The sequence below is a fragment of the Leuciscus leuciscus genome (genome assembly GCF_965113295.1).
Source record: "Leuciscus leuciscus genome assembly, chromosome: 2".
Lineage (NCBI taxonomy): Eukaryota > Metazoa > Chordata > Actinopteri > Cypriniformes > Leuciscidae > Leuciscus > Leuciscus leuciscus.
The window spans coordinates 38,712,311-38,740,135 of record NC_138726.1 but is presented as its reverse complement, the minus strand read 5'-3'; the positions used below and the strand labels follow the sequence as shown (position 1 = coordinate 38,740,135).

At 37.1% G+C, this 27,825-nt stretch overlaps 2 protein-coding genes and 1 long non-coding RNA gene across 3 annotated transcripts in view; 1 reads left to right on the top strand and 2 right to left on the bottom strand.

The window, feature by feature from the left end:
- The window catches only part of pias1a (protein inhibitor of activated STAT, 1a), a 46,507-nt gene extending 31,768 nt beyond the window's left edge, over positions 1–14,739 (bottom strand). The window contains exon 1 of the mRNA XM_082162269.1: positions 14,676–14,739. Coding sequence (XP_082018395.1) covers positions 14,676–14,699 — 24 coding nt within the window. The 5' untranslated portion in view covers positions 14,700–14,739. The remainder of the gene's footprint in view (positions 1–14,675) is intronic.
- On the top strand, positions 12,259–17,247 carry LOC309493170. The gene is made up of 3 exons (XR_014203821.1): positions 12,259–14,594; positions 16,293–16,558; positions 17,109–17,247. It is a non-coding gene; the product is annotated as an uncharacterized lncRNA (long non-coding RNA).
- Positions 16,422–23,465, bottom strand: skor1a (SKI family transcriptional corepressor 1a). The gene is made up of 9 exons (XM_082162268.1): positions 21,888–23,465; positions 19,112–20,792; positions 18,374–18,464; positions 18,119–18,199; positions 17,966–18,034; positions 17,294–17,368; positions 17,126–17,200; positions 16,882–16,947; positions 16,422–16,547 (listed from the first exon to the last, which is right to left on the bottom strand). The coding sequence occupies exons 2-9, from the start codon at positions 20,780–20,782 to the stop codon at positions 16,450–16,452; spliced, it is 2,226 nt and encodes a 741-aa protein (XP_082018394.1). The 5' UTR covers positions 20,783–20,792; positions 21,888–23,465; the 3' UTR covers positions 16,422–16,449.
- Between the last annotated feature and the right edge of the window lie 4,360 nt (positions 23,466–27,825).

The window sequence follows — 27,825 nt, the reverse complement described above, 5'->3', positions numbered from 1 at the left end:
CAAATCACACTGTGAGACATGGATCTAATAAACTTGGGTACGACATGTAAGAATGACTTACGGTGTTTCATGTAAAAGGAATTATGAATGAATGCACCATCGTCATTCTTATAGGTTATTCATAGTTCAGCCTTTTCAATAACGTGAAAAACGTATACAATGTCATTTGCAGTGATGTTTTAAATAAAACGAAACTAGATGTAAAGTCTTACTGATGACAAAACAGAAGATGTCGCTCACTGAAGCTTATATTCAGAATTACAGCGGATGGCTTAGATCAAAACAATACCAAAAGCAGAGTTCTCTACATTCTCTTCGATAATTCAACGCATTAACCCCATAAATTCTGAAGCAAAGAAAAGAACAGCAAATCACAACTATTCACATTTGACTGTGACGCTACACTATAACTACTCAGTAGATATCAAATGATCTGTATCAAACAAAGCAATAGTGACACATGGTAAAAACACTGTTACTCACATTTGTGTTTTGCAACATTACTGTTGGATCCAATATAGTTGTCGCTGCATTATCTTTTATTTTCGGTCTCTCTGAAAAGCCTGCGTTGAGCTGTGTCTTGTTTAAAAACGAATCCACAGTCAAATGAAGCGATCCAACAAACAGCCTTACTGACTCAATCTGACTGGAGCGTCGTTAAAATAAAAATTCATCTAGGCTAAGCTTCCTTATTGTTAGGATCACAACCATGGCAATGCAAAGACTGTGTTTTTCCACAACTTGGCACTTCAAAATGTCTTGTAATCCTCAGAGGCATCTCTATCGTTTTGTCACTGGAGTAATCCTGTGTTTGCGTCTCTCTCGTATTTACTACTACATGACATGCATGAATAGGTGGGCGGGGCTAAAGAGGCAATGATGTAGAAGTAGGTGTTGATCTTTCACCGCACTATGATGTAATAATGTGACAAAATCCAAAACGAGTCACTTTCTGAGCTTGGTTTCAATAAAAGCTGTTTTTGGACTAATGAGGAAGTTTTGAGTTCTGAAACTTGCAGGATATTTGAAATAAAATTTGATTTCTCAATTCAGAAAACGAATGGAAATTAATATGCCCATCATATAACCTGATATATCACATGACAATTGCAGGATTTAACCTTGAAAATGATACAAATAAGCTTAAAATACAGAATTTACCAAACACTTTTGTGAGCAGCCAAGTGTATATTGCATTATATTCATGTCTTGTTTCCCTAATTTTTCTCACCAAAGTCAACCGCCCACATTCTATCCTTCTCCTACACTCAAACCCCTCTCCCTCATCACAGTCCAGTGGGTCTAATGCTTTAGCCCACAACCAACTAGAGCACAGTGTCACACACAAAATTCCAGATGTCAGAAAGTAAATGTCTTAGTTGCACCAGTGTCAACGTCAGATTCGGCCACCCTGCTGAGGTTTAATTGCACAACACTGTGTCATAGGAGTTTGAAAGTGGTTCAACAACACCAACACTCTAAAACCCGCAGAGAGGAGAAACACAGATAGAAGTATACTCACTGTCTGCAGTGAAACAGTCAGCTTCATTCAAACAGGCACTATAAACAGGTAATGCTATGGGAATAACTTCCGTTAAACTGTAAACAATAAGTGAAAGGCTCGCTCTATGAATGCATTAATAAGCTTTTTTTTTTTTTTTGGGGGGGTACAATGAAGTGACATTATTCTGTTCACCCTTCAATCACTGAACATTAAAAGGAAACTTAAAAGTGTAAAAGCATTGAAATTGAAAAGTGAAAGTGTAAAAGCTGAAATTACTTTCAACAGACCATGAATTACCACAAAAGCTTGATTATTTCTGCAGCAATATGACAGACATGTTAGGCTAAATATCACTGTAGTGAATGATATATGTCTGGATTTTGTAACACACGTTGCCTTAATCAAACATGTTCATTAACTTAAAATAGAACATAAAGGCAAACTAATGGATAATGATTAATTTGTTTTAATCTTTTTGAGTGGAAGTTCCCCAACATTGTTGACATTGTCTTCCATTGTATAGACAAAAATCTATATATTTATACAGATTTCTCAAAATATCTTCTTTTTCTGTTACACAGATGAAAGAAAGTCATACAGGTTTGGAACATCATGAGGATGAGTAAATGATGGCATAATTTTCTCTCTATAACAGCGTATTTTGCCATCTTAAAGCTCCAATGAAATGAAAGTAGCGAGAGATCTTTTGTTCCACATTGTGACGTTATTCTGAGTTTAACAGATTATTGAAAATAAAAAATGCAGGACGGTTCTATGTTCTTCTGCATCGGTTGTTGTGCAGATGTGGATGATGAACGGCAGTTTCAGCGGCAGGGTTTAAGTGGACTAAATGATTGGAGAAGTCCTACACATGTCACCAACATTTTTTAGAGTTTATTTATTTTATATTTATTTTCATTTCATGCCAGATTTAAGAAAGATTCCACAACATGTTCAGGCATGTTGAATGTATGTTCAGGCAGTAGAGTCCTGCATATGAATACGTTTGCAATAATCACAGTCAAGAAATAATTAATGCAAAAATGTCCATTATATTTGGCTATTTCACTAAACGCTGTATTCCCTTATAAAACATGTAATTTAATCATCATAAATGTAAGGTATTTTGCTATAATTTAAGACATTTTAGACTTCAATACATTTTTTTTTTTTTTAAATATACCTCAATAATACATTCAACCAGGGTCAAATAAACGTGCAGAAAATAAAGCGTTTTTATTCCGCTTTATTGTATATAGAAGTGGTACCTAGGAAGTTTTGTGAGCATAAAGCGCAACAGATAGGCAATGTGATCGTTAAAAAGCTGATGGGTTGCATAACAGCCAGGTAAGATGATGATACATATATACTTATATTGAACATTGCAGGTAGTGATTTGATGACTACATTTAATTTAGAGGTTCCAAGAGTAACAAATTATAGAACTTGAATTTATAATATATGCTTTTTTACATTATACCCTCAAAAATATAAAAGTATGGTAATCATGCTAATGCTACATCATCACACTCAAAACACCTAATCTGTGTGACTCGTGTTGTCTGAGTTTGATGAAGTTCCAAACAAATAAATTGCGCCAAGTGAAATTGTAATAATCCCCTGCTCAGTGTTCAGGGAGCAGTGAACACAGCTGGAATCTGACCATCTATTGAAGGGCTTATTAAACAGGTGCACCTGATTAGGGGAGGTCCGTGTATTAATAAGCGCACTCAACACAAACAGCACAAAGGTTACGACTGTTCAGAGCATGAGCAAAAAAAAAGTGAATTGTTTATTTATGTAATGCAAATTTATGGGTTAGTGTATTTGTCTCCGGGCAGCAGAAAGAAGAGTACTTCCTTCTCATTTCTTCTGAAAAACATTTAAAATCTTTTTTTTTTTTTCAGCGTACGCAAATGTGTTTGTTTTTGTATATTTTGGCTCCTGCTGTTCAGGGTAAATCTGTGCCAGGTACATGCTCTAATATAGCCTATTGCTTCATGCGGGTGATCCAGCCAAATAATCTTCAAGGTCATGCAGATTTTCACTTAATAAAAACAGAAAGGAGAACGTAAAATGCCACATACACCAGCACAAAACAATGTTTGTGGGATACAATGCAAAAACAAAAGCATTTTTTGGGGCTCAGGTGTGTAACACATGTTAATTTGAGCATTTGTCTAGGACAGGTGTGTTTGTGGTCTGTCTTTTGGGCTCAGGTGCACATGGGCCCATGATGAAGAAGATCATCTTTCCTGAAGTGCTATTTCAGAAAATGAAGGTGATTCAGAGACCGAATCCCTTCGTCCTTTCGAATGCCTGTCTGCCTGCTTCTGAAGACCAACAAACCGTTGAGGGGGTCACAAACACACACCTATTCCCAATTTCAATTGCATGCACCCTCTCTTTCTCTCTAGCTAAGAGCCCAGAACACAATTAGTGTGCCAGCTTTTCCTCCAACTCTCTCTCTCTCTCTCTCTCTCTCTCTGGTCCACCCCTCCCCCACCATCTCCAGCCCTGCAGCTCACTGGCGGAAGATCAACACTCACATACCTCAGTGCTTTGTGTTCCACCAACACAGCTCAAGCGGTGAGCGCGCACACACATACATTCATGTAACCATACAATCATAGCATGATCTAAGGGTTTGGATATGACAGCAGTAAATAGCAAGTAAGTCCCCAACAGAGCCACTTAACTGTCTACAAACACACTGCACACAAACAGCGCTACTAATGCTGTGTGCGCTACTCAATGGTGCTCCTTCAGAAAAGAAGGAACAAGTGACTGAACACTGACACCACAAAACCCCAAAATATAATGAACAGGTGCTGTTTAATGCTGCATTATCATTCGTAAAACATGTCAAATGTTCTGTTCTATCAAATAATTAATTACAAGTTAATCTTTTGGAGAAAGAGCACAACACAACACCGATGCTGATATTTTCTAATCTATACTGAATATTTGTATGTTTATGTCTGAAAAACGATATGCAGAACCGATTTTTAATGTAACTGTTTTTGTTCAATTTTATTTTCATATCACATCAATGTTTTTTATAACAACAGCAGCATCAATAACATTAAAAATAGCTTAAATAAACTGACAAAGTGTAATGTTTTCAAATTAAGAATATAAATAATGGGACTTTGCTTAGCTGTAATAATTTGTTTTAAACTACAGTTTTAAATTAAGGTTTAGGGGTTGTTTATTAGGCTAAAGAGTAAATACAACTAGACTAAGTTCACTAGAATAATTAAAAAAACAAAACAGTAAATGCATTACATTAGAGTAATCGTAAGTTATAAAAAATATTAACTTTACAAGACTTGTTCAATTTCAGTAGGATTAAAGCATTTAAAGGTGACCTATTATGCAAAATTTTATTTTATACTGTTTTTGAACATAATTACAGTATGTGTCCGAACAGTGTGAAGGCGAAGAACTGTAATGTCACGTGAGCCAAACGGATGTTTTGTTAGTTTTTGACTGAGTATGCGAGGCACCACTGTACAGGCTCCGCAGCAGCTCATTTGCATTTAAAGATACATGCACGAAAACAGCATGTTTTTGCTTCAACTTAAAAATAGGCATTTACATTGTATAGTAAATGATCTGTAACTATCACATTTTAAAAAGATGAAATAAGTTTTTTGTGAGATTGAAATCGAACACTTATTTGGTATTTACTCCATAAAAATGATGTTTGTTCAGATATTTTACAATATTATAATGGAAAATTGTGCCTGCAGAAGCACGGATAAAATATTTAGATTTTCCAACATGTAGAAATAACAAATTTGGTCCAAAAGAGTAGTGGTCAATTTATATGGCAAGGCCTTCGCAATATCAACAGTCAATATAACGGCCATGTACAGGAATTGCTGTTGTTTTAAAATTGATACACAATACCGATTTGCTAATAATCTCCATTTCACTATACAGATAAAAAAATAAAAAAATATGAAATACAAAAACTTAAGTCCCATTAAGTCCCATTTTACCTTTACTCACATAACACAATTTAAATGACAGTTAACGAAATATACAAAACATTGCTGAATTGAAACACATTTTTTCTTGAAAATGCACTCAAACTTCACACAAAAATCGAAATGTTGTATGCCTTGACAATACTTTAGGTAGATTTTTAAACTGATAAAAAAGTTAACCAACACTGCCGTTAATGGGTCAAGCAGACACAGTTATCGACCAATGCCAACAATTTCCCAATAGCCACATAATCAGCCTGATACATCGGTCTATTATGATCATTAAGTTCCTGAGTCAATTAAGTTTGGTTTTGAACACTTCCAAATCATTTGTTTTTAACAAGAGGACATTTTCCAGAGTTGAGGCTTTCCGTTAGTTAATTAAACAAGCAAACATGTAAAACCAAGGATATGACAGCTTTCTGAGCCCACAGGCATTCATACGCACGTGTTGATGAAGCAGGTGCAAACTGCAAAGGCACTAATCACTAATGCATTGCAAAAAAAAAAAAAAAAAAAAATTCCTCAATGTAATTATGTGTCGGTGTGTAATACATTCACTTCAGTAACAGCCAGCTCTATCACACTTAAATAATATCTGAAACATACAAACGTTTATCCCTACAGAGTCCAGGACATTCAGATTGAAAGGTGTCCCATCTCTTCATGCTCTAATGCCTGGACACAGTCAGACTACAGAGGACTTTTTGCAGGAGACATCACACATTTTTGCAAATTCAGACCAAAACTCTGAATCCAAAACACAAACAAGTGTCAGTGTAAATCTGAGTGTAATAGATTATTGAAAAAGAAGAAAATGTAAGGCGATGTTTTGGCTCTATCCATCGGTTGTTGATTGGATTGTGAGATGTGGCTGTTGCACCCAAAAATTAATGTAAGCTTGCAGTCAATATTTCGGGTTTAAAACTGACTAAATAATTGGAGAAGTCCAGCATATACATGACCAGACAAAAGTCTTTTTCACCAAAATAACGAATTATGATTAATTATTACAAGGTCTAAAAAATAATAATACAATATGAAACATATACAGGGATGAATGGTTCACAATAAGATCTATAACCTGCATTTACAAAAAACCCAAGTACAAACAAATCACAGAGAGAGCGAGAGTACGAGCTTCCCAGCATCCTCTTTATTCAGTCAGTCTGAATGTGCATCACTGTCACTTGGCAGCTTTAAAAACATAAAATCTAATTTGTTGGGCATGTGGATCTCATCGTGTCTTAAATCTAAACCTCATTCATCTATAATGCTGTGATAGTGTGAAGTATGCTGAGTGGAGACAGGGAGAGTTTAATACACGATTTAGACGACAGTCCAAACAGAGCATGATTGCTGAGCTGACTACACATATTATAAGCCATAATAGCAGCAAATGACCCCAGATCAGTAGGATGATTCCACATTTTAGAAATTTCTATTTTCCAGTATTTGGTTATGTGCTGCATTGTGTGTGAGAATGTGCAGTGTGAGCTAAACCCCCAGGAAATTGGTACAGGAGCTAGAGCCAGGTAAGAGAACATCTGCTGAAGGGAGATATAATAAAACACACACACACACACACACACACATAACCACAATCCCCACCTTAATCACCTCTGTGTTGATGGAGGCTATTTGTGTGGACGGATATAGCTGGCTACAGCCTGAGAGGGAATGAGCACATCAGTATGAGCGTGTGTGGATCTTATCTAATGGATAAAATAATGAATCGAGGAATGCGTGTACACTCAAAGTAATATTTTCTTTGTACTGACATACAGCAACATTCAAAAACACTACAGTAAAACATCTAGACCCACAACTGATAATTCCTGCAGGTAGGCAACAGGACTATGCAAAACTCGCATGTTTTAAAAACAGCTTAGTTACATCAACTCTTACCTAATCACTATTATATAAATCAGCACCAGATAGATGCGAATATCATTCTCCAAATCCTCTGACTGAAAATGTAAAGAAGTAAAGGTCTAAGGATTTGTGAAGTTAAGTAAGTAATCTGATCCATGACTAAAAAGGAGATTCTGTTGCAATTATCAATTCTTAAAAAAATTTAAATAATAAATACAGTCCTGGGGACCCCCTAACATATCACTACTGAGTTAATTCAATGGACTCTATGCACAATCGCTTTCATATTTTGTCACAGCAGCCAGCGCAACCTCCGGTGCAGAGAAGTGTAAGGAAATTGTCGAGAAATAAAGCACAGGAAGTGTCCAACATCAGAATAAACAAATCAATGTTGAATTGATATGATCCACCTTTACGCAAAAGGTATTTAGAGTTTCTGGAACTCATTACTAATATAATATACTAAAATGTTGTTTACTATAGACAACATTATAAATATTGTTAAAGACGTAACGATGTATTGGCTGCCGATATTTAGAAGACGTGAAAGAGAACTCAATTCTACTCACTGAGTGAGAAGATTTGTGTGCGCACACATCCAAAGTGAGCGCCCGGAAAGCTGCAAATACTGAATTGAGTTCTCATTCACTTCTTCTAAATCACACAAACTTATGTCAAAAAGCCTGTCTTTGAGAGTATCCTTGTAAACATATTAGGTTATGTCTTAAATGAACATAAACAGTTGAGAAATAAAACGCTTGTGTATCAGTAAATTGGATCCGTGCAGCTCTTAAAGTGTCAGCAGCCTAATATTCCTGCTGCACTGCTGTCTGTTTTAAAGGCCCACTGAAATGTCTTGTAACGCGCAGTGTTTTTCAATGTGTTGATGTAATGTCCACTAAAACAGGAAGCCAGGATGGGACATATCGAGCTGCTCCTCCCCTTTTTTTAAATAGCAAATAGCGTTTCACTTATATCACAGCTCGGCTAGAGCCTTTGAGCTCGGTAAAGCCGCATTTGACAGCCTATGACAGCCACAGTCTAATAGATTCCTCTTTAAGATTTAATATAAAACTGTTACTAAAGCAAAACAATGATCATAATCATGCTGAGGGTGTGTAGTTTGAAAAGTGTTATTTGTGTAGTCTTGAAACTTATGTTGGTGCATGGCACCAGTGTTTTTACATTTACATTTAATCATTAAGCAGGTGCTTTTATCCAAAGCAGCTTACAAATTTGGAGAGCAATAGAAGCAAACAATCAAACCAACAACAGGGCAAAAATGTGCAAGTGCCGTGTCCAGTCCCAGTTAGTCCAGCACAGCACACGTAGCAAGGTTTTTTAGTTTTTTTTATTAATAGATAATGAGAAGTAGTAAGTGTTAGTATTAATGGGTCAAGTGTTGCCTAAAAAGATGCTTCTTCAGCTTCTTGAAAATGGCTAAAGACTCAGTAGTTCGGGTAGAGTTGGACAGGTCATTCCACTAGCTTGGAAAAGTCAGGGTAAAGGTCTGTGAAAGTGATTTTGTTCCTCTTTGGCATTCGTCAGTGCTGTTTCTAATGCCGAGTCTATCTAACCCTTTCTCCTCCTAATCATATCGCTTTAAAATATAGCATGCTGTGTTGAATTTAAATAGGTCCGATATGTTTTCCGGTATGCGCCGACTCATGCATATGATCCACTCTGTGCTATCGTGTCTCTGGGCCGGAGCAGACTGTGTGCGTGCTGTGGCGGTTTGCGTGAGACTAATGCAAAACCAGACTTCATTCACCTCACTGGAAAGCATAGGCCTATACACTTTACATATACATAACACTGTCTGAATTGTTCCCTATCCTCTATGTAGTGCACTATGCGCCATTCACCATATAGAAAATGGTAATAGTGTGTGAACAAGTGACCGATTTCAGCTGCAGCTTCAGTGTCTATTTATTGTGCAGGGGGCGGGACGCTTCAGATTCTAGAGAGCATTTGATTGGACAGAAAATCTGATGAGAATCTTAAGTGCAGCGTGATGTCAAAATCGTTGATCCATATTGGTTAGAAGTGAGAGACTAAGTTTTGAATGCTTACATCTTCTAAATGCAAATTTTGTCATTGTTTTGGAGAAAATTAGCTTATAGATAACATTAAGGCTAATATATTCATACTAAAAGCCAAAAAAAATCAATTTTAATCTCATTGGGACTTTAATGTTAATCAAAAATAAAAAGACAAAAAACAAAACAAAATTGCTCAATATTCTTGACCAAATAACTTTATTAACTTAAATAATGGTTAATGTATAGGCCTATTTCATTTATTCAATGAAGAATATATTTTTAATTTGATTACTTTATTTCTGTACCTGAAAATTACTGTTGTACCTTCCTGAAAAGCTCGGCTTATTTCATATTTATCTTTGTTCTGTTGTATTTATGTTGGCCTGCTGAATTTTAAATGGATCCAATCCATGTTCAATATAAATGATTTGGTGATGCAGCAATATACTAGTTAGTAGCCTATAACTTCAATGCATGTGTTTTTAACTTTGCTCATTTAAAACATGATCAAAACACAAATCTATTTTAATTACAAAAGTTCAAATAAGAGAGCAAGTGACAAATATTGTTTACATATACGTATTAATATATTTAAATATATATGTATGTGTATATATGTATATATATATATATATATGTGTGTGTGTGTGTGTGTGTGTGTGTGTGTGTGTGTGTGTGTGTGTGTGTGTGTGTGTGTGTGTGTGTGTGTGTGTGTGTGTGTGTGTCAAATTCGACAAAACTCAGATAGGCAGTCACATGCTCAGATACCATTTTACACCGTGGCGGTTCTGTAGCGGGTTTCCGGCCTGTGTCCATTTTCAAACCGTATAGTTTGCCGATAGTGATGCGCAGATCACGGTTATATCCACGGGTCAGGCGAGCCAAGTATTAAAAAAATAACATTCCAATTAGCCTAATCGCGGATGGATGAGAGATGAATCATTAATGTGTTAAGTTTAATAAAGACACGAAACTCTCATCATCACGGTAAAACGCAATAACCGTGCGTCACTCTTTTACTTTTGTTTTCAACAATGTAGCCTAATTCTCTTCTGGGAAAACCAATCAAGGAAAACATATCAGGGTTCGACATAGAGTTCGGGATCGTTACGTCACGTCACAATGCATTGTGGGAATCACGGTACGGAAGTAGATGTACGTAGGTAATTAAAATTGTGCGGGACACGTGGATTTTTTTGAAGGAACAAGTGAAAGAGAATTTTACTTGCCCAACTGGACAAATGGCCTGATTAAAACGTCTATATATATACAGTGGGGGTACGTTAAGTATTCATACCCCCGGTAAATATGATCAAAAATGGCTGTAAAAAATAAATCTTTCATTCAAAAAACGTGATCTTTCATTCAAAAAATTAGCAAAAATCTAACCTTTCATTGAAGTAAAAGAATTCAAATTGGGGGGGAAATCACATTATGAAATAAATGTTTTTCTCCAAAACACATTGGCCACAATTATTCATACCCCTAGAATGTTTTATGAATAAAATATCTCTTAAGTATATTCCCATTAATATTTACCTTTTTCAGCACACCAGGGGGACTAGGAACATGAAATTGTCCAGCCATGACTTCTTGTTTCACAGGATTTTAAATATGAGGAAACACAAAGGCCAAATTCCCTTAATCATCCATCACAATGTGTAAAACCAAATAATACAGTTCTGATTTGCAGCAAAAGATTGTTGAGCGTCACAAAATAGAAAGTGGCTGTAAGAGAATAGCTAAATAATTGAAAATATCCATTTTGACCATCAGGGCAATAATTAAGAAGTTATAATCAAGTAAAAATGTTACAAATCTGCCAGGAAGAGGATGTGTGTCTATATTATCTTAATGCATGGTGAGGAGGATGGTTTGAGTGGCCAAAGACTCTTCAAGGATCAAAGATGGAGAATTGCAGAGATTAGTTGAGTCTTGGGGTCAGAAAGCCTATAAAAAAAATCAAACAACCCCTACATCCCCACATGTTGTTTGGGAGGGTTTCAAGAAAAATCCTCCTCGCTCATCCAAAAACAAACTCCAGCATATTCAGTTGTCTGACACGACTGGAACTTCAAACGGCACAGGATTCTGTGGTCAGATGAAACTAAAAAAATAGCTTTTTGGCAGTAAACACGCTAGATGGGTTTGGTGCACACAAGGATAAAAAGTACCCCATGTGTACAATTGAATATACCATTGGATCTTTAATGTTGTGGGCATATTTTTCTGCTGGAGGTCCAGGACTTCTTATTCAGATACATGGCATCTTGGATTCTATCAAATATCAACGGATAAAAAAATCCAAACCGGGCGGCTTCTGCTAGAAATCTTATAATGGGCCGTGGTTGGATCTTCCATCAGGACAACGATCCCAAACAAACATCAAAATCAACACAAAAATGTGTTCGGGAGCACAAAATGAAGCTTCTGCCATGACCGTCCCAGTTCCCTGACCTGATGAGTGGAGTGAACTGAAGAGAAGAAGCACCAACATGGATCTGGGAATCTGAAGGATCTGGAGAGATTCTGTATGAAGGAATGATCGCTGATCTCTTGTCAGATGTTCTCCAAACTCATCAGGCATTATAGAAGAAAACTCAGAGCTGTTATCTTGGCAAAAGGAGATTGCAAAAAGGTATTTACTAAAAGGGTATGAATAATTGTGGCCAATGTGTTTTGGTGAAAAACATTTATTTCATAACATTAAATGAAAGGTTAGAATTTTGCCAATTTTTTTAACGAAAGATCAACATTTTTGAATGAAAGATTTATTTTTTTTACAGCCATTTTTGATCATATTTACCGGGGGTATGAATACTTTCCATACCCACTGTAACCCCGTTTTCATTACTTAATGATTTTCAGCGTTTTGAACGAATCAGTTGAGTCAAAGATTCAATTGCCTATTCATAAACAACCGCCACATTCTGAATAAATCAGCTGTTTGAAAGAATCGTTTGAACGACTCAATGACTCACTCATTAAGACAGTCACCTGCCGCCACCTACTGGCACTTTAGTTTCAAAGTATCATTCTTTTCGAAATTTCTTATTTGTTATAATATTATTATTTTCCAAACAATCACATAATCTCATTTAATACGGTTTAATTTTTCAGTGTAAATTATTTAATTTTATTGGTTACAGCCATGTAGTGCCTTATTACTCTAACTTTAATAAAATGTCCCCCCTAATTTTATTAAATGTATGATTCGTCTTTCATTTCAAATTCTTAAATCTGAAATTCAATTAAAGTACTAAAGGTCCACCAACGCAAATAATGTGGGAAAGACAATATATGATAGCCTTCCAAAATTAAAAATCGAACTATCTTACTATTAAAATACGATCAGTAGGCCTACACATATGATCGCGGTTTTACCACCTCCGCCTTGTTTTGAGACAGGAAAAACCCTGCATATTAATATATAGCCGACACACACATATTATATAAACAAAAACTTTTATTAATCGATTAATCGATTTGACAGCACTAAATATAATAATATAATTTGTTGTGATCTACAGTTATTAGAAATACAGAAAGAGTTTCCTACTACCACAGTCTGCTATGGGAGAATACTAGTATAAAGGAAGCTAAGAGTCGATTGAGTTTACCAGGAACACGGTCTGAATTTTTGTCAAATGCCTCAAAGCACAAAAAAAGCTAACTAAATATAGGCCTACAGCTCAGATTAGACTGTAATCTGCATTCTAATCTAAAACTGAGTTTAAGACTGCAGAAGTGCAGAGAGACAGATCTAGAGACCTAGAAGGCATGATGAAAATCAGTCCAGTAAGCAACATGTGGGCAAGTCTACCTCATCCACACCTTCGGCCAAACCCAAAGTAACAGTGTGTGTATCGTTGCTCATTACTGCCTTTAAGTAACTATTACATATTTTTGCAAGCGAAGTAAAAAGAGAATCTAATTTTTGCTTACAAGTTCATCTTTGCACTTGTAAGTGGACCTGCTAAAGACACTGACCAAACAGAAGGTCAGTATGTGAGAAATGAATAAGTAGAAAGACAGGACCAGAGGACTAAATCCTTTTTTTCCCCTAAAGCAAAAAGACCAGATGAAACCTTGAATGAGAATGAATAAAAGAGAACAGCACAAATCACAAAAGCACAGACATTTAAACCAGTGTGACCTTATTCCAATGTGCAGAGGACTTCAGTTTCCATAGACACAAATCAAAAAAGCTTTATCAGACATGCACAGCCTGCTAGAATGAGAGAGAAAAACTTGTTGTGGAATATTATTTTCCAGTTAGGACCCTCTTAATAAAGATTCAAGACATCACCAGAGCATCACAGTCATGCAACACCTGTCATTAACATATTACATTAAACTTAAATGGTTAGTTCATGCAACCACAACAAAATTCGTTATAAATGACATAGGCCTATTGTCTTTTGTGAAACACAACAGAATCAGCAAGACAGCTTCAGTCACCATTCACTTTCATAATATCCTTTTTCCACACAATAAAGCGAATGGAGACTGAGGCTGTCATTCTGGCTAAAATCTCATACTTTTGTCCCACATTAGTTTTTTACATTTCGGGTCAAATAACACTTTAAATTAATGATGCAATATTGGAACTTTCTTTAAGAAGACAAAGCTTGTTCAGCCTTATCGACTGGTATCGAAGCTTAAGGACGGTGAACTTAAATGTTCACTGAGCATCTAGCCTATGTAATAACATCTGACTGAAGTTTGATGATCGACTGCAATGGTCAGTTGTTGTTTCGGTGCTGAAATCTGAGTGACGGTGCTCGTGCACTTCCTCTAACTTGATTGACAGCACGTCAACAGCGCTCGCGCCCAGCACGCGAAGCGGTGGAGCTTTCTAGCAAATCCACAAGTACAGGCGACTACATCACATATTAACCATAAAAATCCACACATACGGTCTACTAGCAGTAAATATTAAAATAGCCAGAGCCTGAGACTGATTTTCAACAGATACTCTTAGCGTGAGTTTTTAGGGAGAAAAGAGTTAAAGTTAGTAATTCCCCTGAGGAGAGCGGTGGACAGACAGCTCCCTCTACATCAACAATAACACGCTGAAAGCTTTCTACAAGAGCTCCACTGCAAAATCATTTCTCATGCAACTTTGGCTACGAGAACAGAGGTTAAATGCATAATAACGGCCTCTTGATACAGCAGGTAAGTAGTACGCGTACTTCTGAGGGTACAATAAGATATCCCTACACACTATCCGACTGGAAATTGAGCGCAGCGTTTTACCTTTAGTTCCGCACTCTCCGCCATCTTGTGACTGCTAGCGCAGGCGTGACGCTATCGGGTCACGTGGTATGCACGCGCTGCTCGTTGCCGGCGTAACCGCTCACACGTTTTTCAATGAGTAGTGCCTAAAATGCTGCGTGGAAAACTTCTATTACGTTCGGAGAAAGCATGCTTACTACAAGTATCATGTCGGAAAGTGAAGCCTTTAAAATGCATGCATTTAAATAGATTATATTTATCCAAACGTTGTTTTCAGTCATTACAAAGTATTTCTTTGAATCAGCATTTTGTCTTCTGTATTTTAATGCCCCACAAGTATAAATACCTTTCTACAGAGGTGGGTGCACATGCCAGCATTGAATTAGTGGATAATCAAATTAAACGCACTGTCTGTAATTAAAGGGTACCATTGCAGAAGTAGCCTATCACGTGTTTATTTGACAATAAACAAAGTTGAAACAACTCCCGCCGAAGCTAATTTCATATTCAGATGTATTTTTTACTGTCGTCTTTGAGAACGTAATTCAGATCTTCTATGTGAACCATATATCTTACTTTCATAACCCTGTTTAACAGAATAGTGTATTCGAACGCTCCAAATAGAACATTCGTGCACGAATAAACCCATTGGAATGTGCAGTGTCTGTTTTCACCACTAGATGGAAGTGTTGTATTTCACAACAGTAATAGACGCTGAGTGCGCTTGCACCGGTGCATGACCGTCTATAAAAAATAGTAGCCTAGGCTACTGAACACATTTTGCTGGCTAAACATATATTTATTGGAAATTATTAAGCTGTACTGTTTGGAAAGGACCAATAGGCATAACATATTTAAATATTGCTGTTCAATATAGGCTTATATATTTTATTCGTCTTAGGGTAGCCTATGCGTCAGGCAAATGTTTTCAAGTGGCCAATAGGCCTACAGTTTCTGGATTTTGAATTTGTGTGATAAAATATTTTATTTAATTCGTGACAGTTAAAAAGAATTACAAAATGTGAAGGAAATAGCTTGAATTCACGAGTCAATACTTGTGGCTTTGATCGAACTTTTTATTGAAGAATGAGGCAAGAGATCATTTTATTTTTTACAAAAAAAAGAAAGAAAAGAAACTCTCCAGAGGTCTTATGACATTTAGTTTGAGCACTGTGGTGTGGAATAACAACTTTTGCTGTATTCTCAATTGTTTATGGGAAATGTGGGATAAGTGCTTGTTCAAACTTGTGTTTGTTGTATACATAAATATGACATACAGCTGATTCTGAATAATTTTGGGGCTGAATAATTTTGGATAGATTGGTCTGAAATGGTGCTTATTTAAAGTGCTTAATATTGATGATACACAATTAATTTGGGATAGCACATCAGTGAATTCATTTAGAGAAAAACAATTACATGTTAAAAACACATAAATAATGAGAATAATCAATTCCAGTTTATGAAATTTCACATTATACAGTTCATTGCACATTGCCACATATTATGGATTGTATTTGTTTAAAAAAATCAACCTATTTACACAAGTAACAGTATAATTATTTGAACGTTTATTGTAATCCTCTGGTTAGTTTTACTCTGTTTTCCTTAAGTAATCCTAGACACGTTCATCCACAGTAGACTGTTCAAATGCCACTTGCCATGGATGGATTGAGATTCAGCAGTCCTCAGTGTTCAGTGTGCACACCGTGAACCTCTCAAACGGAGTGTAAATGGAGAATTCCTTTAGGGGAGGTTTACAGATGTCACTGGGATCCTGGGATGCAGCTTTAAGTTAAGGTGGTAAGAGGGGCGACTTAAAGGTGCAGGTCCCTGTGCAGTGGCGTGGAGTGAGCATTTTGCAGGAGAAATGGTGAAGAGCGTCGTGAGCTTCTAGGGAAAAGGTTGGTTGAGTTCAAAGAATCACAGCACAACAGCTAATCCTTTACTGAGTCATGCAACTACATTCTCCAAACACTGTACGTCACACAATGACATGTCGAATACATGAAGATTAGAAAGCTATCATCACACTCCTCTCAAATCATTTCTATTATTTACACTTAATCAAACCCGTGTTTTAATGCGTTTTAAGTAACTTGAGTAATTCGTTTAAAAAGTAACACTTGCATATTTCTTTTGTAATTCTCTTAGAACAATGTGAAAAAATCTTTTTCATTCCACTTTAATGGATGATAGTGTATTGTAGCCTATATTTCTAAATTACCTTTAAGCTTCTGCTGAATTGCATAACGAGCCTTTCTCTCCTGATCCAACTCGTTGCACAATGTGTCTAAATAAAATAAAAAGAAAAATGAATAAATCATTTGAGGTGGGTCACAAACATTAAATGTTTTAGATTCCCTGTGACCTAATATTTTTTCTTTAAAATTCAGTCTTTCTGAAAATATGCAAGTGTTACTTTTTCTAAACTGACCTTTTTTTTGTCAATAGTACAAAATCTGCATTACCTCGTACAATCTGCAGCTGCTGGACCATCTCCTCTCGATAAGACAGTTCCCTCTTCATTTGATCCTGAAAATTATCTGTTAGAGTCAACACGTGTTAAGTTATAAATTGAAGAAATCATGTAGGCTAGCAAATTAAATCATGTTGTGAATATACTATCCACTTCTTACCTTTCAAACTTTGAAATTCCCGTTCCAGTTTTTTTCTCAACTCCACTTGCTCCAAGAGCTGCTTTTGGAGCTCCTCTGTGGAAACCATAGAAATCACATAATTTATCATACACTGTGACTTTTAATCACCACACATATCTCAATAGCTTTTGAGTAAGCTGCAGTCTTTTTTCTGATTTTTACTTTTTTTATCATGCATTTTCAGTCTCTGTTTGATTTTCTTGTCTAATAGCGCTATTTAGGTTACTAAGGCTAAACACACGGTCCCCGTGTTCTCAAGCATGACATTGCAAAATAATTAGGACAGTTGCCTGAGGGGTGTGTGGAAAACGAGCCTGGCAATGTGGATCGTCTGCAGTTCAAGGACAATTCTCAGTAATACACAACCGTAGCGATTACACTCATTTTTAAATGCATTCGGAGCAATTACTTATTTATGGACGCATTGTCCATAAAAGGGGGAAACATAGCTACACAAAAAGGCCTATTTGCCTTAAAAATAGACAATGCCTTGTTGAATCTGTGTTTAAATAATGAATAATTAAAACTATTGGCATCCAGTAGGCTATTTGTAATTGGTCAAGTTATTTTGTAACACCTTGGTTTAGAATACAATGCAATAACACAGCTCAAAATTGTCTATAAAACGTCTAAATGTTAACTCTCGTGTACCTTTCGCCATATTTTCGATGTCTTTCTCGAAATTAAATCTGTTATCAGTTCTTCTCAATGCAGCATCGCCTGCCATAAAATAAGAAATATATTATTATTACAAAGATGTAGGCTAATATAGAAAAAAAAATATTTTTTAGATCTGCTACTCACTTGGGTTCTCTTTGCTAACGCTAATTTGGTCCGAACAGGATTTTTGTGATTCACATTCGTCGTCAGTTGAAATGTGTGAATCTAAAGGGAAATATTTTTGTTAGCAGGTCACTTATTCAGAGTGCATAATTCAATAGCCTATAATTTCTCTATAAATTGATCAAAATAAAAGTTGTTAAAATGATATAGAATATATAAAACTAATGAATTATAGCCTAGGCTACATTTAAATCTCAGTTTATTAAATTGCCTTACCATTTGTTTCCGGCACGGCGCGAGGAAGTTTAGAGGCCAAACATGGCAGTGTGCTTTGAAGAGATGCTCCCTCCTTTTCATTTGAGTACACCTGCAAAAATTATCCAAACATTAAAAAATAAATACAAGCCCAATTATGCATCATTTTCTTTTTTCTTACGCAACCATGCGTCAGACAACAGACTGCGTTTAATAGTAGGCCTAGCTACTCTTATAATGATCTACAAATAGGCTATTTGGCAACATCAAGGCAAATTACTCGTATTACAAGGTAAATTCGGTCAGATGGACAGACAAAGAGAATCATTTGTGCAGTAACCACAGGGGAACCCTTAAACCAATGCACTAATAGCCCGCGGGCGACAACAGAAATGACCATTCATTCTAAACATTTAATTTACTATAATTACGCGCCGCTGTGTTCTTTTATTTAGATCGTTCTACACTAATAAACATAATTTAAACGAGCTGTATCCATAACAACACAAATTACAAAGTGCTTACAAATAGAAACGTATAAATGTAGAGTCCATGCTCATAATAAGGCGTCATCATCACTCGCTATTAGAGCTGTATCAGACAAGTGCCATTCGGAGCAATTACTTATTTTATTCAGTGTGACAATTTGTTCATTTAAAATCATTTTACACTAAGCTGTAGATATGTATTTGATGTTTTAATACTGGATAGATTCAGATGGTTTCAAAACCACTGAATATGATAGTTTATGTGACTCACATCATTCTTCTTTGCCACCTGCTTGTTCTGATTGTGTTCAGGGGAGCCCGCGTCACTGTAATCGTCCGGCTGCGGCGTTTGACTGTTTTCTCCCACGGGACTTTGCCGATCATCCACGGAAAGTTGTATAGACTCCTCATCATCTGGAATTCTGTGTGTCTCTACGTCCACATCTGGTTCTTCCCCGCTATCCACACACGGAGAGGCTGATCTGTAGCTGGAGCTCTCACTAACAAAGTCTGGCGACAAATGGCCAGGATGAGCTCCGCTGTACGCGTCCCTGTTTCCGTAGAGCTTGGCTATGCTCTCTGCATCTTTAACGACTGGTCTGAACGCAGAAATATAGCTCAACTTTCTGGGGGTGCTGGGTTGACCCTCACTTGACCTGGCCTCGTCCCCAGATTTGTCCTCGTCGTTCCTTAGGGATTGCGAGCTGGAGCAGCGCTCGCTGTCGAACAGACTGTCTCTAGGTGTGTTTCCTCCCCGTTCGCTTTCTGACATCTCAGCTTCGGTTTGCCGGGCACTCATGAGCTCCGTGTGCGGTTTTAGTTGTGTTGGTTGATAGGATGAGAGCGGCAGGCTGCCCGCGGTGGGCCAAAACATGGGGAACGATGGATAGATACCGTCCTTCGCACCTGGCCAGAACACACCAGGTACATTAGTCTTGTTCTGCTCACCAACTCCATCATCCTTCTTTTGACACAGTCCAAATGCTGGGAAGCTATACGGATGCGGGAAGATGGGTGGCGGGATCTTCTGGAGCATGCCGAAACTTTTACTAGGCACAGGAATGACCGGGTAGTTACGCACGCTGTTGGTTAAACCGAGGTTACCACGGTTGTCGTCGCAGCGCAAAGTTTTGTGAGGAATGTCAGGGGAAGCGGTTTGCGTGATGTTACCAGAGGCCTGCGGTTTGAGCGGGGAGGACATTTCTGATCCACTCCCCGGCATTGCCCGTTTCCGGCTCCCGCCGTTAAACATGGCCTTGACGTCCTCCCACGCGTGACAAATGTCATCAGACAAGCTTTTGTCGGTGAGTTTTAGATGGCGTCTCCATGAATTAAAATTGGCCGCGTCCGGCTGTGTGTATTTAGACTCAGGTGTGCGGTGCGAGTGAAATATAAATTTGTTGGGTGAAAAATACATATTACAATAGGTGCACTTGATGCATTTTGCCCTGGAGCTGTTGTACCTCGCAGGTATGAAGCTTCCTCGGCTGCCCCAGGCGCACTCGTGTGAAACATCGAATGCAAAATTCTCGGGTAATTTGGGAGGGTTGTGAGCCCCGAGGAAAGATTTGCAGAGGCGCTCGGCCTCGCGTTTGGTAATCATGCCACAGCGGCGCGAGGAGATGGGCATGGCCCCTGCGCGCCTCAGGATCTCCAGCTGCACCGGTGTGCACTGCACACACGTAATTCCAAGCGCCACGCGTCTGTTGTGGATTTCGTTGTAGCTGTAATTCTTCAGTAAAGTGTTGGAAATCTGCGCCAGACACAGTCTTTCCTGGCCGTCGATGACCAAAGAGACGATGGGCACTCCGTACAGCGCAGCCTCACTCACTTGATTTGGCTTCAGCGAGCTGCTGCCAGAATAAGGCTGCAGTTCTTGCTTCGAGTTAGGGGAAGAGCAAGCATCTCGTCCCGTGGAAAGCTGACCGGGTATTGACTCCATTCCTGGAAGTCTGTGAAGAACGAGTCAGAAACGTAAAAAAATACACTCCAATTCAAGAACTGGGTTGTATTTTTTATGCAACTCTTGAGTTGTTTGATTTGTGTTGCCTAAGCGTTATCCTAATATAAACACGTTATTTGTTATAATTATTATCTTTATATCTTTTTGTCATAATATTGGCCTGCAACATTATTTCAATAAAATGGCTAAATTATAACAAAATTAAAACGGCAGTATTGGCTTTTTTGTTTGTTTAACATGTCTCCTTTCCAATTAGGCTAGTTCGTTTTTTTTTATTATATAATTACCGTTGTAAGATAATAGCCTAAATGTTATTTTTAAAATTACAATAATTATTTTAGAATTGTGTTACAGACTGTAGGCTACATTTACTTTTAGTTAGCACTTTTAACAGCTATTATTAACAGCTTTATGCCTACTAATTAATATTTAAAATTAATACTTGGCTTTTTAGGTTGACAATATTGACGGCTCTAACACTATCTTTAAAAGCTCGCACTCTCTGACCTGAGAGCCTGCATCATTGCTTAATGTATCCAAATCGGCTAAGAAGCCGGAGCGATTACTTAAAGGCCTCTTACGGCGCTAATACGCAAAGGGGCAGAAGGGAAGGATCTTTTAGCTACTCCAATAAGCTTAGCAACAAGGAAAAGAAGCTGTAAGCCGCTTTCTGTGTAGGCTAATTACACAGCCTGTGTTGTTCGACTTTGATCCGTTAATAAAAGTTTTTCATTTATAATTAAACCACTGCGCAAGGAGCCGTTATATTTCAGTCCTGCACATATTTTCGTTTCCTATATTTCTCCGTAATATTTTAATGTTTACGTATAAATATGCTATTCTTTAGATTTGTCGTATTATTCTGAATCGCCTGATTTAGGTGCTATAAATTCTCTTTCGTAATCAAGGATCAGCATATTTTAAAACATTACAGGCTAATCTTTCTTCCGAGTCCTAATCATTTCGTTAAATGCAGACCAGAAATTGTTTTGACAATAATAAGCGCGTTAATTTAAGAAAATACAAGGCTGATTATAATTTTGAACAACTTATTATAAAACATAAATATAAAAAAGAAACCTACCTTTTTATGAGGAAACAGTGTCAAATGAGCGAGTGTGTTTGCGTCAAATTAACAGGCCTAAAACAAGTAGGACAAATCGTCCGCCTGTAGTGCGTGATGAGAACTGAGAGGCTGGATAGAGTCTTCCCTCTCAAAACAGCTTTAGAGTTTCCATCCCACTCAGCTCTCGTGCGTGGTGACGGGAGCGCGAGCCGAGTGACCACATGGCAGTCCCGGAGCTCGTGCCTCTTCTTAATAGGTTGTGCGCGATCTACTTCAAGAGAGGGGACGCCAAAAAGAATAAGAAGGCACACCCACTGTGATCAAATCCGATTCTGGTATTAACCGTTTCCACTACTCCAAAACAAAGATCACTGCCAATTTATAGTTGAGCTGCTTGATAGATAGATTAGTTGAGCTGCTTGATAGATAGATAGATAGATAGATAGATAGATAGATAGATAGATAGATAGATAGATAGATAGATAGATAGATAGATAGATAGATAGATAGATAGATAGATAGATAGATAGATAGATAGATAGATGCCACCAACAACAGGGCGCTTAATGTAATTTAAGCGGTTTTGCGCATAGTCGATTGCGCATGAATAACGGCGGAATATGATGGGTGAAGAACAATGAACAACGGTAAATTATGATGCTTATCCCCCCCACCCCACCACTCATGTCATGTACACCTGCGTCTTTTTTCTCAGAGACTAATAGGCCTAAGTTTCCCATGAATTTTAGAACTTAATAATGTTCATGTTTGAGTGACACTTCTGAAACCAAACAATAAATCATTATGAATTTGCATTGAACATTGCCTCTAGGCAACATGTCCACAGGCCATGCAGTAGGCTATAAACTTAAGCTCGCGATCATCGCATTTTACGTCACGTCTCCCGGTGAATGAATGATGCACATTTGTTAAACACACCAGCCAGTGAGAGCGGCTAGTGTGTACAAACAGTGATATATCAGAGCAATGGACTGAGGTAAGTGGTGCAACCTTATATGGCCGTATTAACTATTTAAAACCTGATCAATGCCCTACAGTTAACCCCACTATGTCTTGACGTAAAGATATCAATATCGAACCGGGCAAAGTTGTGCTGTCTACTTTGGAATACGACACTGGAAAAGTGTTATTCTCTCAGAAATGTTTTGGCGATGTGTTCAGGACAGGTATCATCATCACTCAGTCACGCGTTTCAGTCCGCGTCTTCCACTTATGAGGGTTCGCAAAGAGACACTGGATTAAAAACAAAGCAGAACAAATCCACTATAGTCTGTTTTGAATAACTGATAGTCTATATCTTGTTTTCATTTACCTATTATTTTGTAAAGTATTACCAAGTTATTTTAATTATTACATTTTCAGCTACGGTCCATTTTTTTAAGCTACATGCAGTCTTTCAAAAAAGAGCTTTGATTGAACGGTAATTAATTATAAAAAAATTTAACAATTAACCGAATCTATTAGTTATGTCAAAAATTGCCTTAGAGGAATGGTTAATCTCAGCTACATTACATCAGAACTGCCTAGTTCGAGTTTACGTGTATTGTGCATGAACTGAACATGTATAGGCTATATGTTGTATAAGGCTATTTGAGAGATGAATAGATGCGTTTTTATTCAAACCTTTTTTTTTCTTTTTTTTCTTTTTTTTTGTGTGCAAAATATTCGAGCAATAAATAAATGAAAATAAATGTCGAAGGTATAGTTAACTTATATCATCACACAGAGTTGAAAACATGGGAAAGATTAAAAATGCTCAGTATGTCCTGTGACCAAGAGGCCACGGCTTAACCTAATTCAACATTAATAGGAAGGGAAACTTTAACCAGATCTGCTTTGCCGTGTCTTCTTTCACAACCAAGAAGCTTCGTTCTGGCCCAACAATAATTACAATTTTATTCTGTAATTATTCCTTTCTTGTGAATTATTTAGTGGTCAGACTCTGCAGCATTGTTAGCGTTTATGGAGGGGAGACAGGGGCTCACATGTCCTACAAGACTGGATCCTCCCACAACACCCTCTTTAAACAAGCCCTGCCATCACTTAATCAGACCTTAGAAGAATATCCCTTTAAAATGTGCAACTCACTCACGTTAATGTACCTCCTCACAATATTGAAATCTCTCAAACAAAAAGGCATTTATATTAATTTAAAGGTTGCCTATAGCCTATTACGATGTCCTATTAATTTTAGTACCGACCAGGTTACTGTATTAAACTTGATGTGCTTAGTAACCTCTTTGACATGCTATTAAATAATCAATGATTGTTTTTACATAACGGTTGAATCAATACGATAAATATTGTGTTTCAGGACGACATATGCCATTATTGGCTCATTAATATACGCGCTATTATATTACACGGGCATGAGTAAACTAATTAAAGAAACTTTATATAGGCCAGTAGCTATAGAAAGAATTGGGGGGGAAAACGTCTTTATATCGCCCTGCATATTATCTTTTTGCATAGCATTAGTATTAAATACGTTAAAAAATTTAAAATAAAAATAATTGGTTGTCGTAGTCTATGCTACCGCACATGAAGTTATGAAGCAAATGTGGTGGGAGGAAACAATTCATTGAAATGAGATCTAGTCCAACATCAGAATTGACCATATTACCGAAGTAAACTCTTTATTTTTCAATCTGTCAGTGTGGTGAAAAATGGTTTGGACAACTAAGTCTTTGAAATAGAATAGACAAGAAAGAATGAGTAGCCTAGTCAGTATTATTAAAGTGAGTCTGGCACAAGCAGTTCTTTTTAAAGGAATGCCTTTTAAGGCTAATGCCATCATCAGCCGGACAGTTTGAACTGATGCCCTCTGGTTGCCGTTTCAGAGAACTAAAGGCAATGACCATGAGATCAGGCAACTCATTATTTCCACAGCGATTAGTTTTTTTTTAAGGTTGATTTAAAAAAAAAAAAAAAACACTTTCCGCTAAACATGCGGAATAACATCTTTAAGTCTATATAAATTACGCAATAACTTTTTTTTCCCCCTGGTGGTATCTTAAACCAAATCTATCATTTTATTTGACCAAGAAGCTCATTCTGTTCAAAGAACGCACTAACAAGTTCAGATAAGAACCCCCTCAGATTTAAACCAGTGTGTTTTAGAAAAATAAGAGATCCTGTCCTGGAGGTCATTGCGAAGATTGGCACATAAATCAAAGGCAGACTAATTCAGCAAGAGAGGTTTAATAAACGCATCAGCTGAAAAGCAGTGTTCTACAGTCACCGTTATATCCGCGCAGTATAAAAGCACGACCCCAATAAATTTCACTTTAGCGCGAGATCAATCAGCTTCTCTCATATTGATCTCTGTCGCCTTGACACCCTCGAGTCGCCTGCCGCAACCTTTTTGTTTCGAGTGAAAATAGCGTTTCGATTACTGTTTTTATTAGGAAAGGATTGCTACAAGAGGTTCACCATGGCCTGAAAATTAAGTGGTGACATTTTAATTACTAGACATTGATAAAGGAATCTTGGTAATGGCTGTGAACAGGTCTTTCAGTGCTCGTGCGGCCCCCGCGCAAATCAAACTGGACTGCAGGAGAAAAGGTCGCATTAGTGCATCAGTATATGCGCCCCAACAGCTGAAGGAGGAGGAATACTGAGGGTCTTTATAGGTGCTGGGCTGGGGGTCCACATACTGCTGCTCTAACGAGACCTTCCTACTGCAGTCCAGTTTGATTGGACTGCTGTTTGACCCTAAAATGCATCTGTGGGACAAAATTACTTCTAATTGTTTGGCTATATTTTTCATTAACAAAGACTACCTAATCTTCTTCACCATATATATATATATATATATATATATATATATATATATATATATATATATATATATATATATATATATATATATATAGAGAGAGAGAGAGAGAGAGAGAGAGAGAGAGAGAGAGAGAGAATATAGCACAAAAAAAAATGTATTTTCTGAAAATACTAACATTTTGCAACTAAGACTTTTGCAATGTATCGAGATATCTCAATACATTGCAAAAGTCTTAGTTGCAAAATATTAGTATTTTCAGAAAATATTTTGGTTTAAAGCAAGTTATTTATATGTTTTACTGTAGTGTCAGTAGGAAATATCAGTTTACATTTAAAAAAATTCATTTAGCCATTAATTGTAATACCGGTAGTCCAGTGAGATTTTCGTATGCACAAGGAGTCTGACAACAGCCCATCTGTTCCACATGGAGATTTGATCTCGCCATCAAGTCCATCTGGGATTACATGAAGAAACAGAAAAAAAAAAAAAAAAAAGAAAAAAAAACTGAGACAGACTAAATCCAGAAGAACTGTGGCAACTTGAAAGAACCTAGCTCCAGCTTAAAACCATTTTTGGGGTGAAAATACAAACGTGCCTAAGATGTTTGCTCAGGACTGTGTGTGTGTGTGTGTGTGTGTGTGTGTGTGTGTGTGTGTGTGTGTGTGTGTGTGTGTGTGTGTGTGTGTGTGTGTGTATTAACATGGATATTAACATGCCTAAGACTTTTGCACAGTACTGTATACACACACACACTCTCTCTCTCTCTATATATATATATACACACACACACACACACACACACACACACACACACACACACACACACACACACACACACACACACACACACACACACACACACACACACACACACACACACACACACACACACACACACACACACACACACACACACACACAAATTCTCTCTAACATCATTCTGTATGGATATTCATTATGCTTTTTGTATTGATCACCATAATGTTACATCTGATGCACAGTGTTGTTGTAAACATTAAGGTTGGACTGTGTAAGTGAACACTAACACTGATCCGGTTCAATATGCACTCATGTGGAGAGGAGAGTGACTCCGACCTCCGTATCAGATTCCTGTCCTCCTCATTGTAGTCATCCTGTATGGACCCCAACACTCTGAAAACACTGGACCAAAACTGCATCCCATGACCACTAATGAATTATGTGTAATCAAATACCATCCTTTCAAACACACAGTGTAAACTATGTAATGCTAATCATCTGAGGAATAAACTTAATCCAGAAGAGTATGTTTAAATGAATAGTCTTTGAAGATGGAAGTAGGTTTATAATACTATATACTAAATTATTTATCTTATAAATAACTTAAACAGGCTTTCAGAATACAGATAGCCACATGTAATTACATTTAATCAAACATTTCATGGTCAAATCCATACAATCTTGCATTGCGGAGTTTTATTCAGAGAAAAACTCGCAATGCATGTTTTTGTTTCAGACATGATTGATACTTCAAATGGTCTGGAGTGGTGCGCTTTGAACACCAGCACACGTTTTCTTTACAAATCATATAAATCTAGTTCATACCCTGAAAAATACACTCCAAAAACAAATGGTTCTTTAAAAGTTAATTTTAACTTTTCAGTTCTATTTAGAACCTTATCGTCCTGAAGAACCCTTTATATGCTGAAATGAGTTGAACAATTCTTTGAGTTTGAGTTTAGGGTTCTTTATTCCCGCCTTTTTGTTTTTCAAATCTTTAACTGTCAAAGCCTCCTCATTACTGATTTTCTTTTTCAGTCTTTACACAGACTGTCAACATACTCTCAACAGGTAAATGATTTCTTTCTTAAAATGTCTATAAATTATAACTTAAAAAATTGTAACAATCATGTCCTTTTCTCTTTTTAGTTCAACAGAACATGCAAGTGTGAGCACCTCTGTTCAGTTAAGGATACTCATCTTCTCTTCTCCACAAAGTAACAGAGATATGGAATTTATCATTCATATTGTTTGATTGTTATTATTATTTTAATTATGACTGTATGCCTAAACATACCAGCTACAAAAAAAACCCATTAAAGCTATATCCTTTTAACATGGTAAAAGGCCCATTCTGTCCATTTTTGCTAATTTTGGCCTTCATGAACATAAATG

Bases quoted from the DNA above. Each gene is read 5' to 3' on its own strand.
- skor1a (XM_082162268.1), bottom strand. From the start codon at position 20,782: ATGGAGTCAATACCCGGTCAGCTTTCCACGGGACGAGATGCTTGCTCT. The intron at 17,369-17,965 runs GTACACGAGAGT...TGGTTTCCACAG, and splicing joins CATCGAAAATATGGCGAAAG to AGGAGCTCCAAAAGCAGCTC. The intron at 16,948-17,125 runs GTAATGCAGATT...TATTTTATTTAG, and splicing joins GCAGCTGCAGATTGTACGAG to ACACATTGTGCAACGAGTTG.